General features: G+C 43.6%; 1 protein-coding gene across 7 annotated transcripts in view; it reads left to right on the top strand.

Annotated features, from left to right (window-relative positions):
- Nrg4 (neuregulin 4) overlaps positions 1 to 12,849 on the top strand; it is a 72,113-nt gene that overhangs the window by 43,613 nt on the left and 15,651 nt on the right. For 6 of the 7 annotated variants that reach the window (XM_039082177.2, NM_001191109.3, XM_063266175.1 and 3 more), the window contains one exon: positions 6,934 to 7,013. The exons of the other annotated variant lie outside the window; for it this stretch is intronic. In XM_039082177.2, coding sequence (XP_038938105.2) covers positions 6,934 to 7,013 — 80 coding nt within the window. The remainder of the gene's footprint in view (positions 1 to 6,933; positions 7,014 to 12,849) is intronic. 7 annotated transcript variants of the gene reach the window in all.

Genomic DNA, 12,849 nt, shown 5'->3' with positions numbered 1-12,849 from the left:
GGGCTATTTAAATCTAGTAAGGCGGCTAAAGAAACAAAAAGTGAGATTGGAGGAACTGGTAACTCCTTAAAAGAAGCAAAAGGAAAAATTACATGTTGCAAGGCTATCTATACATCATCAAAGATTACTTTCATTGTTTTCTTTACATTGATCTTCAGTGTTTTGAGGGATGACAGTTTTTAAAAAGAGAATATGGAATTAAGTCTAATAGTTATTTGTATTAATAAGTATTAATTGTGCACTGGTTACTCTCATATGACTATGAAAATGGAGCGCTAAACCAAGTTGGCTTGAGAAGTTAATATTGTAAGAATAAGATATCGATAAAATGATATCTCATAAAAACCCTGATTAAAATTTGGGGGGACTTTGCTCCTTTAAAAGATGCATTATTGTATATTTTATTTCAAGATATCATTTAATAGATGTTAATCTCATAATTTTTTAATGTGAATGCTTCAGATACAAGGAGTTTCAAGCTATTATACCAGCTTATAGTTCCCACGTGTGCCCTGTCTTAGTGTGACCCTGCTACTCATTCAGCAAGGGTTATGGTTTAGTGCTGGGCTGTGTAGTTCTGTGATAGTGTCCTTGTCTGGCAGATATAAGCTTCTGGGTTCAGTCCATCAAACTGGGATAGAAGTAGAGTTTATTTCTTTACACAGGCACTAGGATTACTACAGTGGTATAAATGCTACAGTTTAGAACACAGACTTTAAATGGACTGAAAGCTCCACCTGAGAACCAGGGAGTCTCTTGTAACAAAGCTAAGAAGAGAAGACAAGCAGCCCCAGGGCTGGGAGCAGCCTGCAGCAACTGCTGGCCACTTGAACGAGGCACCCTAGACATCCTGCTCGTCTGAACCTGTAGTTGGCTTGTATTATCTACTGGTTGCCTGCAATTACACAGAGGGCCCCCGGGTTAAAAAGGCAAAGCTCGGCTGTCAACCAGCAGAATCATGAGAAAGAGAAATTTAATCTGAGTTTAGGGTAGCGCATTATGAAGTATTAAATGAGCCGCTTTAGTTTGCCCTTCACTCAAAAACATTTGGAAAAACTAAATAATGATCTATTCTTATTCTACCCCTCTATGTATGTTTTCCAGTAAAATATGCTAGGAGAAAGGTCAGCTTAATTAATTCTTATTTCTCATTATTTACACTAGTACTGACTTGGAAATAGAACTTTATCTTCTTCTATTGGTTGGGCTACTCTGGGTAGTAAGTCCTCTGACTTTGACTATAGTTTTGACTATAGTAACTACCGACTGCCTCACTATGGCTTGAATTTGTTCTTCAGATTCCATGTATTAGAAACAACTTCCCCAGAGCCTATGTTAATAGTGTTTGAAATGTTGGGCCTTTGAGTGGTGATTGGGCCGTGTGGGTCCTGCAGAGTGAATGATACAACCTTAATAGTTTAATCACTTAAAAGCAAAAGCTTTCTTATTCATAGTATATAATCCTTATGGGTTAGCACACAGATCGGTTGCATTAAACATTGTCATCGGGACTCAAGCTACAAAGCAGCCATCACAAGTGCTGCTGTTGGTTGCTGTGCAAGAGGGAAGAGATAGCCCCAGAGTGCCTCATCCTCAAAGTGAACTGTTCCAGGAGTGACACAGGAACTCCGACAGAACTCCTTTCACAGTTACAAAGAGCAGCGCAGCCCGTGCTGAGCAGAAAGCCAGAGGCAGGTGTCACAGTGACTAAAGGATTCATAGGAGACTCCAGTATTCCACCGTGAGTGGCTAAGAGTGGCTCGCAGTTTGTTTTTAATCCATAGGACTTTAATGTTGGTACAGCTGTGTGCAACTGGATTCCCTTACTAACCTTTGAGTCTGTAAAGGAAGTGGTATATCCCAAATGTACTGAGTGCCAGGGAGTGATAAAGTTTTCACAAAAGAGCAAAATACAGTTGTTCTATAGACTGGAGGCAGAACTCCGACATATTATGACCTAAAGCTGGCTGGAGTGATTTATGTTTGTAATTCCAGCTCTTGAAAGGTTGAGGCAGTAATGTTATAAGTTTAAGGCCAGCCTGGCTGGGTTGCATAATAAATTTCAGGCTACCCTGATTTATGGAGTGAGACCCTGGTGCACAAGGAAGAAAATTCTAATCTGAAGGGCTGTATACCATTCTAAACGACAACTTTTAGCCCAGGCATAGTGGTTTACACCTATAATCCTAACACTTGGGAGACTGATGCAGGAGGATTGCTGTGAGTTCCAGGCAAACCCTGACTGAAAAAGAAGCCTCAGAAGTCTATACATAGAAAGCACAGGGATATAGGTACGAGGAGTGGGTGGGGGTATATACCAATGACTGGCGTTAATTGTAAAAGAAACCTTGAAGCCCGGAGTACAGGACCTGAAGCAGTAGTTCAAGGCTCACCCCTGCCACTAAGAGGGAAGCCACGTAAACACAAAGATGAAAAGAAAAACCTCTAACCACGAATGTTCTGTGGATTTTCATCCTGAGCCCACGGTATTTCTAATGTCTCCTGGGGCAAAGGTTAAGACTATCTGGGGCTGGGGATTTAGCTCAGTGGCAGAGCGCTTACCTAGGAAGCGCAAGGCCCTGGGTTTGGTCCCCAGCTCCGAAAAAAAGAACCAAAAAACAAAACAAAACAAAACAAAAGACTATCAAGTAGTCCAGACTGCAAACATTCTCAGCTGAGGACAGATTAGCTCTTAAAGAAGCGACTGGCATTCCTTACCTTAAAAGGCCTCTCACAGTGTCAGGTCATTCACTGACTGGAGGAAGAGCGGCTCCACCAGTTGGAACAAATACTCTAAAAGCACAGATCTTGGGAAAACCAGATGATAATCTCTTCGGATTCTAAGCATGTCTTGCAAAATAGTGCGCTGAGGGGGAGGCCAGCTGGCTGGTCTGCCTATCGTTCACAGTACTGCTGACTTGGATGCAGACGGTTAACTGGATATTGATTGGTTATTGAACTACTTTGTGTTCCAGATTTGGCTCTAGTAACCATGAGCCTGCAGTGGCTTAAAATTTGTTCTCCAAACTTTATGCTGCAAACTGAGAGTAGAAGCAGATATTCAAAGTGTTTGTTTGTGGGGAGAATCAAACCGTGATATGTACGAAAGACAGGTGTGAGCAGAAGCAATGGCTCAGTGGTTAAGAGCACTTGCCACTCTTATAGAGAAACTGGGCTTGATTCCATGCACCCACATGGTGGCTAACAACTGTCTATAACTCCAGTTTACAGAGGATCTGACCTCTCCTGAATTCCTCAGGCGCCAGGCATGCGTATGGTACATTTACATACATGTAAGCAAAACAACCATACACAAGACAAAAAAATAAAATTTTCTTAAATGATTTGTTTACAAATAAGCAGACTTTGCAAAGACCAATATAGAAGTTGACAAAATAAAATTATAATTAAAAAATTCAGTGTATCTTAGCTTTATATTTTTAAGTTTAGTTTGTGGTTTTAAACAGATTAGCAATGATAAGGGGAGGGATGGAGGGAAGGCAGAAACAAAGAGAGGAGAGGGAGAGAAAACAAAGAACATGGGAGGAGAGATGAAAAATGAAAAAGTACCCCAAACGCAAGAACAAAAAGGACGGTAAAAAGTTAAGGAACGATCAAGAAGCAGCAAGCAGTGACTTATGTCTAATTCACATTTTTTCCGGAGTTTGGAGAAGAAAAGACAGAGGCAGTGTTGGAGAGGGTGACAGCTGAGACACTCAGAGTGTAAAGTTACCCACAGGTTCAGCAGCTGTCAGGAGAGTTAAGGAAAGCACATGCACAGCACAGCCTTACAGAACCACAGAAGCGATTCCAAGGAGGAAATGGCTAAAGTAGAGAAGACGGCAGGTCCCAGACCCAGTGGTTAGCTGCTCCTGAGCACTCAGGGACCCAGGGCAGCAGTGACATCTGCAGTGTTCTCAGAGGTGGTGACCCACAAACCCCAAACCTTGGCAGGGGTGAAAACACCTTTCAAGAATCAGGGGTGGGGAGTGGGAATGGAGATAATTGTGGTCGTATAGAGCTTAGAGTTAGTTCCCAATAATTCTTCTGCCCAAGGGTTGGAGTGGAATTGACCCTCCAGAACATGTGTGAGATGCAAGAAGGAAGACCAAATAAGTGGTGTATAAACTTCAACAATAAGCACATTGTCCTCTGTGTGTGTAATATGTGACATATATGCAGCAGTATGTGAAATACATGTGGGAGTATGTGACATATATGTGGCAGCATGTGACATATATGTGGCAGTATGTGACAGTATGTGAAATATGTGCCAATATGTGACATATATGGCAGTATGTAACATATGCAGCAGTATGTGACATATATGCAGCAGTATGTGACATACATGTGGTAGTATGTGACATATATGTGACAGTATGTGACAGTATGTGACATATATGTAGCAGCATGTAACACATATGTAGCAGTATCTGCAGCCAAGAATAACCTTCGTCACCTCCACCTGCCAGGTATCATGCTGAAGGCATGTGCTGCCACACCTGGCTGAGTGTTGAATCTCAAACCATCCATAAACATTGTTAGTCACCCTTTTAATTATATGTCTTGTTTTTATGTAAGTTTTCTTCCTAGTCATAAAGGTTAGACTTTGGAAACCTGAATATCTAGAAATTGATATAAATTTAATTTTAAGATAGCAATTGTCTTATAAAAATAACATTTCAAAATAGTTTTCAGGTCAGACTGAAATGTGCTTGAAATCGCATATTTCCTTTGTATATGTGCCCATATACACATGTGTGCATCAGCTATCATTACCCAAGCATTATCCACCTTGCTTGGCCTGGACTTAGTAAATACAGTAGGCTGCCTGGCCAGTGAGCCCCAGGGATCTGCCTGTGTCTGCCTCTTCAGTGCTCAATCACAAGGATACGCCACCACACACACTTAAAGACACGGTTCTGGGGGCCTGACTCAGGGTCTCCTCATGCTCTCGAGGCGGGCACTTTACCAAGTGAGCCGTCTTCTTAGATCCTTCTTGCATTCTTAATGACAGCTTGAGCAGATGTAACACATGTCCTCACCACACCGGCAGAATCAATCTGACCATTATTGCCCATGAGAGCTAGACAAAGGCTGCGTGCTATTGTCTACTAACTTCGTATGGTGTTTCTGGGCTTAGTAATATTCCTCTAAGAGTGAAACTAAGCCAGGCATGTAGTGTATGCCTGTGACCCCAGCCCTTGTGGGGGTGGTGAGGTATCTGTGATTCCAGAACTTGGGAGAAGTACACAGGAAGATGACCAAATTCTAGACCTGCCTGGGACACAAAATGAGACTGTCTCCAAAAAAATGAAAGGGGTGGGGGTGGCTGGAAAGCTGGCTTAGTGAGTACTTGCTCTGCAAGCACAAGGTTGTGAGTTTGAATCTCCAGCACCCATATAAAAGCTAGGCATTACTGCATGTGCGTGAACCGCCAGTGTTTGGGACTGGGGTGGAGACAGGTGGGAACCAGCTCACCAGCCGGCTAGCCTAGCTGAAATGGTGAGCGTTGTTTCAAATGACGCTGCCTGTCTCAAGGGAAAAAGGCAGGAAATAATAGAGGAAGACAACTTCCTCAGACCGCTAAACCAGCAAATGTGCTAATCACACACGCGTGCTTGCACTGGCAGAGAGGGAGGAAACAGGAGCCTAGCATGGCTGCCCTCCTACAGAGGCCCCACAAGCAGCTGAAAGAGTCAGATGCAGATACTTACACCCAGCCAATAGTCAGAAGCCAGGGACCCCTGTGGTTGAATTAGGGAAAGGCTGGAGGAAGCTGAGGAGGAGGGCGACCCCATAGGAAGACCAGCAGTCTCAACTGACCTGGACCCCTGAGATCTCTCAGACACTAAACCACCAACCAGGCAGCATACAGGAGCTCTGGTCTGAAGCCCCCAACACATATACAGCAGAGGATTGCCTGGTCTGGCCTTAGTGAGAGAAGACAGCCCTAATACTAGAGAGACTTGAGGCCCCAGGGAATGGTGTGGCCTGGTGGGGTGGGGATGGGATGGGGTGGGGCGAGGACATCCTCTTGGAGACTGGATGGGGGGAAGATATGGGATGAGAAACAGTTGGAGGGTGGACTGGAAGGGGAATAATGACTGGGTTGTAAAAAAAAGATTAAATAATAATAATCATAATAATATTTTTAAAAAGAAAAGAATGTTTAATAAACAAAAACAAATAGTTCTCTATCCGTTCTGACCGATTGGTGGTTGAGAGTGCTTCGACCTGCAGCCTTGGGCTTTCTGTAACTCAGGAGATGATTCTACCTGAATGATGAGGCCCAAAGTGTCCCCCACCCCCAGTGCTAAAACTTCATCTGAAATTGGCATTTTAGGACTAAAGGTCCGGGTGCTTTTGAAAAATGCCATTTTGGCACGGCTACATGACGTTGATTCGTTTTCACTAACATAATACGTTGGGGTTGAAATATTGAAAAAATAAAGAAACTTTGTACATTTTGATTTTCATTTTAATATTTAGAACAGTCTTTAAAATTCACATGGCCACAAATTATAGCCTGGATAAGGTTATAATCAGACAACCCAAGGCTGATGAAGTTTAGGTTCAAAATGATTTTTCTATTGTCGTGAATTAAAGTTGTTCACTAAGGCCATCCCATATTACACAAATGGGTCCACAATGGCGGGAGTTATCTCTTTACAGATACACCGCCCTATGGCTCAGTATCAATGTCACACTTGTAGGCTCAGCTCAGCAGCACCCACAGTGCCACCGCCACCTCTGCGGGCAGGTTGGCTAAGGTGGGGGAGGGGTACAACGCTAGGGCAGTTCTCCACTGTTAGGTAGCTCTAAAGAGAGAATGTGCTTCCAAATATTCCAGGCTAATTCTCTTTCGGACTCTCCTGACATGCTTTCGAGTTACCCACTTCTCATTTGTATTTCTCTTCTCTTTGATGCCAGGAAGGGCCACCTTCAGAGAGCCAGTTCAGTCCAGTGTGAGATCAGCCTGGTGGAGACAGGCAATACCAGTGCCCGCCACAGTGAGTAAAGTCCAAATGGGCTGTTGTGTACAGACTTGTGCTCTCGGCCATCAAAGAAGGGAGACTAAAACTTCCCCTCAATTTCGGGCTTGTTGTTATTTTTCACATGAGAATACTTTTCTTTTTCCTTTTCTCTTTTCCCTATTTGTTTGCTTTTTAAGACAGGGTTTCTCTGTGTACCCTGGCTGAGCCCACTCTGTAGACCAGGCTGGCCTTAGAGACCTGCTTACCTCCACCTCCTGAATGCTGGGATTAAAGGCATGGGGCACCACCGCCCGGCAGATTAGCTTTTTATTAGCAGTGTGACAAAAGTAATATTTTTTCACAAAATAAATGTGACATTATATGAATTTCAGCACGTGAAGTGATCCCCTCAGCTGTAATGTGCTACAGCAGATCTGAGGAACAGTGTTCTAGAGCCATTCTGGCATGAGCTATGCTGGGAGGCTGGGGCAGAGAATTACCTTAGGATAGGAGTGAGAGAATCTCTGGGAAAACCATAGACAAGTCAGTGTTTTCAAGCTGTTTTAAGATTTCTGGAAAAGTAAGACAGTGTGCACTGGATGCTCTTCCTCTTAGTTGAAAGCAACGAAAAATGAACAAACCATATGAAGCATCAGTTGACCTCTGCTCTCAGTATGTAGTTGCATCTGTGTACACACACACACACATGCATACACACATGCATACATGTGCACACATACACATGCATGTGCTCACACACATGCATACACATGGGCACACACATGCATATACATGTACAAACATGCACACACAAATGCACATGCACACACACTCATGTGTGCAAACCAACATACACATGTGTGCACATGGGCACACATGGCACACATGAACTCACACACATACACACATGCACACACACACACACAAGCACACATACACTAAAGTGAAATAAATCTCGTTTTTAAATGCTGGGCTTGGTGGCATGGTTCTAGACTCCTACTCAGGACAGGAATTAGCAATATCAACAACAAAATTAGGTAGCATTTCTAGCAATACTACAGATAAGGCAACAGGAAAAGAGCTGGCATAATTTAGGTTAAATGGACAAATCCTTTAAAGAACAAAAACTACCAAAGAAAGGGCTAACTTGAGGGGCCAGGTCTGCGGCTCACGTGTCAAGGTGCCCTGGTTCTGTCCTTAGCATTACATAAACCCAGGCTCTGTTATGCCTGCCTATAATACCATGAGAAGAAATACAGACAGGAAGATCAGAAGTGCAGGATATCCTCAGCTACAATGAGGCCAGCCTGGGCTCCATGGAACCCTGTTTCAAAAAATAAAATAAAATCTAGAGAGTAATATGAAAAGTTTTTTTTTAAATTAAAATTCAAATAGTTCTATATTCATTGATCGAATTTGTGTAGAAACTTTTCTTCAATGACAGTCCAGGCTCAAATATCTGACCTTATGCCATACTTCCACTGAAGCAACAACCATTCTCCATAAACTCATTTAGAAATACTGGAGAGTACAGAATATGAGACAAAGATGGCAGTTCAGTGCTGTTGCAAGGTTAGTAATATTAAGAGGTAAAATATATTTCCATATATTGGAGACTGCTAGATATAAAAACCTTAAAAGCAATGCATTTTTGTAACAGCGTCTCAACGTATACAGGGATAGGGCTAACAAAAGCAGTAGAAGGCCTGTGGTAGTCTGAGTGACAATAACCCCCATAGGCTCCTGTGCTTGAATATTTGGCTCCAAGCTGGTGGAACTGCTTGGGAAGGATTACTGGGGGTGGCCTTGTTGGAGGAGGTGTGTCACTGTGGTTGGACTTTGAGGTTTTTAAAGATTATGCGATTCCCAGTGCGTTCTCTGTCTCCTGCTCGTGGATCCAGATGTGAGCTCTCAGCTGTATTCCAGATGATGTCTGCAGCTTGCTGATGTGCTTCTCTGCCATGTTGGACTCTTGACCCTCTGGAGCCATTATAAGCCAAGCAAAGCCTTCTTCCTGTACATTACGTTGGCTACAGCATCTTATCACATCGGCAGAAAAGTAACAAATAGAGATCTGTACTGTGAAATCTGCGGCAGTGCTGAGAAAAGAGAAAAGACAGCCCCAATTAGTTATGGGGTAGTCAGTTCTCCTTGACATGAGTTTTCCCAGAGACTGGTGCCTCCCAATAAACTGCAGCAGGCGTTTTTGTGGTAGCCGACAGGGTGACTGTGACACACCACTGGGAATACGCAGGGCCCGGGGCAAGGAAGCAGTGATTCGACGGCACATTGAGGGCTTAAACTACCTACATCCAACTAATGGCAAATCTGACGTAGTTGAGACAGCATGTGAAGAGGAATGCAGGGCTCCAGGCGCCGGTGCCCACACAGCAGTCTAACAGGATGCTGCAATGGTCACAGAGCCACATGCAAGAAATAAATTCATTTTCCTCCATGTATACAAATAACTCATGATGCCTGTGGATGTAAGAACTAAGATATAAACCTCTTAGGAGAAACTCTTTATGCCCTCCCATTAGGCAGAGATGGAAAGCACAATTCGTAAAATACTTTTGATATTCTGGACTGTGTGCAAAGGACAGATTCGCATGCTTCAAATGATTCCACCGTAAAAATGAGATACAAGGCACAAAACAAGAGAAAATATGTTCAAATCACATATCTGACAGATGGTATAATGGACACAAGAACTCATTCAACGGAAGTGTGTCAACTCAGTAACAGAAAGCAAGAGAACGGGGCTGGAGATGGCTCAGTGGTTAAGAGCCCCGACTGCTCTTCCAGAGGTCCTGAGTTCAATTCCCAGCAATCACATGGTGGCTCACAACCATCTGTCATGGGATCCAATGCCCTCTTCTGGTGTCTGAAGGCAGTGACAATGTACCCACATACATGAAATAAATAAATCTTTAAAAAAAAGAAAGAAAGAAAGCAAGAGAACTAAAGTGCTGCCATTTTACCGAAGAAAATGCACAAATGGCCAAGAAATGTGCAAAGCACTTGTCATTACAGTTCAGTAGAAGACCGAAAAGCCAAAATAGAACACCAATTAATGCACTAACTCTGCTGTGGTTTTTAAATTTGGGATGTGGAAAAGTGCAGCTCATTGCTGCTGTGACTATAAAGAGGTGTGGACAGTTTATTAAGGCACATGTCCCTTCCTAGTCAGCTACCCAAGTAAACAAAAACTTGGGTTTGTATAAAGAACCCGGAGGTTCACAACAGCATTTCCCCCGTAACCATGGAGTGGGAAGTGGGAGTCCATTGCTGTGCTAGTGAAATGGACAGCCGTAACTCTACAGGCACAACGCAGTCACGTACGCTGTCACACTCGGTTGTGCTGTGAGGAAGGACTTACAGAACTCCCCATGTGCACTTGCCTTTTTATTAAGATAGGTGAGTGGCTTCCTAAGGTTCAGGGTTGGAGTAGGCAATGGCTGCAGATAGCCCTGGAAAGTATTTCCAGGGTGACAGATCTGGTTGAAAACAGGGTCATAGTTACTTCAAGACCGTTGATTTTAAGCCAGTGAATTGTTTATGAAGCTGAATGCTGTAAGTTGTGGGTTATATCTCAGTAAACTTAGTAGAAGTCCAATTTCCATCTAACCGTGCCAGGGCTGGGCTCGTGTGCACTGAAGGAGGGAGGGAGCTGCACACTAGGATCAGGCACAATGAACTCATAGTGGACGAGAAACTACACAGAAGGCCCACAATTACAAGACTCAGAGAGACTGGAGACGTACTCTACAGAGTTGGACTTGGCCATGATTCTTTGTATATAAATAACACAGAAACACAGTCAACAAAGAAATGTAGACATACTGGACTTCATTAAAATGAAAAGTTGATATAGCTTTTATATAGACACTGTCTGTGAAAAGGCAGTCCGCAAAAGGCTTTTCAAACATGCAACACTAGCATTTAGTGTAATTTATTTCAATATGCACGTATGTATGCATGAAAAGAAACAGGAGGCTTCTTTGAAGGGCATGTGCCTCTCCTGGGAAAATATAAAGAAACATCTATTTACCTCGTGCAAGAGCAGACAGACCTGAGGAAGATTCTACCAGTTTCAGCTTGACACGATAGATGAATTCGTCAGGGTCTTGCAGAGTGTAGGTGACAGGATACCAAGAATCAAGGGCTGCCCACTGAACTGCTCTGTGTGGTTCTCAGCTGGCCGTAGAATTGGTACAAACCTGGGCTCAGAGTGCTACCTAGTGTTAAGTCAGGAGAGGTGATGGCAGGTTCAGGCAGCAAGGCACAGCCAAGCCAGGCTCTGTGAAGTTTAGAGCCCACACAGTTGCTTACAGAGCCCTTACAGACGCTCGCTGCAGCACTGACCAGCTCTAGAAAGGAAGGCCCATTTTTGCTGCAGTCTGGCACACAGAACCTCTAAATGACATCTACAAGATGGAGTTACTCTGCCAGGACTCGGGGGACTAATCCCACTATAGGAGGGATGAGAGAGGGGGCGGGGGGGCAGTGAGTCAAAGGCAATCAGGGACAAATGTGAGCAACCTGCATGATACACATGTGTGAAAACTACTGTTTCAACAGCAACTTAAAATTAATAACAAGAACTACTCCTGAGTAAACAACTCATAACAAATAAAACCACCCGATTCAAAAGCTGGCAGAGGACTTCTACAGACGTTTTCCAGGAGCCTGTGAAATGCTCGGCATCACTGGCCACAGGGTACGTAGAAGGAAGAGTGTGGACTCCTCACACATAGGGCAGTGACTACGAAAGACCATGTGCTGACAAGGTGACCAGAAACTGGAACCCATGTGCATTTGCTGGTAAGAATATAAACTTTTAGGGTCGCCTGGATAAGCAGTATGACAGGTCTTAAACCAAACCACAGAACTACCATTTTTACCCAAGAGTTGACTAATGTGAGTTTACACGCACGAGCAAACATCTGTGCACCCACACTCTTGGAAGCTGTATTCCTAATAGTCAGTCAGAAGATGGGAACAACTCAGATGTCCACTGATGAGTGAATGGAGAAATAGGTGTCTGCGTATGACGGAGCATTACTTAGCCTTAAAGGGGAGTACAATCCTGATACTACAATACGAAGACTCTCTATATGAAGAGTACCGCACTCTGAAGACGTCATGCTACATAAAAAAGTCAGACTCAGAATGTGCACCGTGGAAGTGAGATCCTAGGGCAGCCAAATGCACGGGGACAGAAAGTGTACCTGTTGTACCAGGGAGTGTGGAGAGAGCTCTTGTTTCATGCATGGAATTTAAGTTTGGAGTAGTGAAGTTTCTGGAGGCGATGGTGACTCCTTTTACGCAACTGTATTTGATGTCACTAAACTTGACAATGGCTGAAACGGTAAATTCTGTTACACAGTTCACAACAAGTCAACCAGAGTGAAGGACACTGTAATTGATGATGTTATCAGATGATGCGCGAGTTCCCACGTGCTTTCAAGAGGCTGAGGGGATGTGTCCCTTTCTGCGTAGTTTAGTGGCAGCTCTAATTAATGGCTGGAGTTGCCCTTTGCTTGTAAGTAAGGAGTAACACCTAGAGTCACACTCTTTGATAAAATGCTTGACAGTGAACCAACCAGTCAAAGTCCTCCAAGAAGACTGCGGGGTTTTATTACTGTGCAGTTAACTGGAAAGGTTAACACAAATGGGGCCCAATCCAAAAGTGTTGTGTGTAGAAACAGCACTCTGGCTCGGGCCCTGACCACATGGGCATCTCTCTCTCTTTCATGACTCTGGATATGGATTCTCAGAGTAGTTGATGGACCAGTAAAACTCAGTGATTGGCTTGCTTTTTATAAACTATGCACAGATAAAGCATGTTTAGCTCTTTCCTATGTGCAAA

This window comes from Rattus norvegicus, chromosome 8, assembly GCF_036323735.1.
Source record: "Rattus norvegicus strain BN/NHsdMcwi chromosome 8, GRCr8, whole genome shotgun sequence".
Taxonomy (NCBI): Eukaryota; Metazoa; Chordata; class Mammalia; order Rodentia; family Muridae; genus Rattus; species Rattus norvegicus.
The sequence above is the reverse complement of the archived record's forward strand: the minus strand, read 5'-3'. Positions and strand labels throughout refer to the sequence as shown.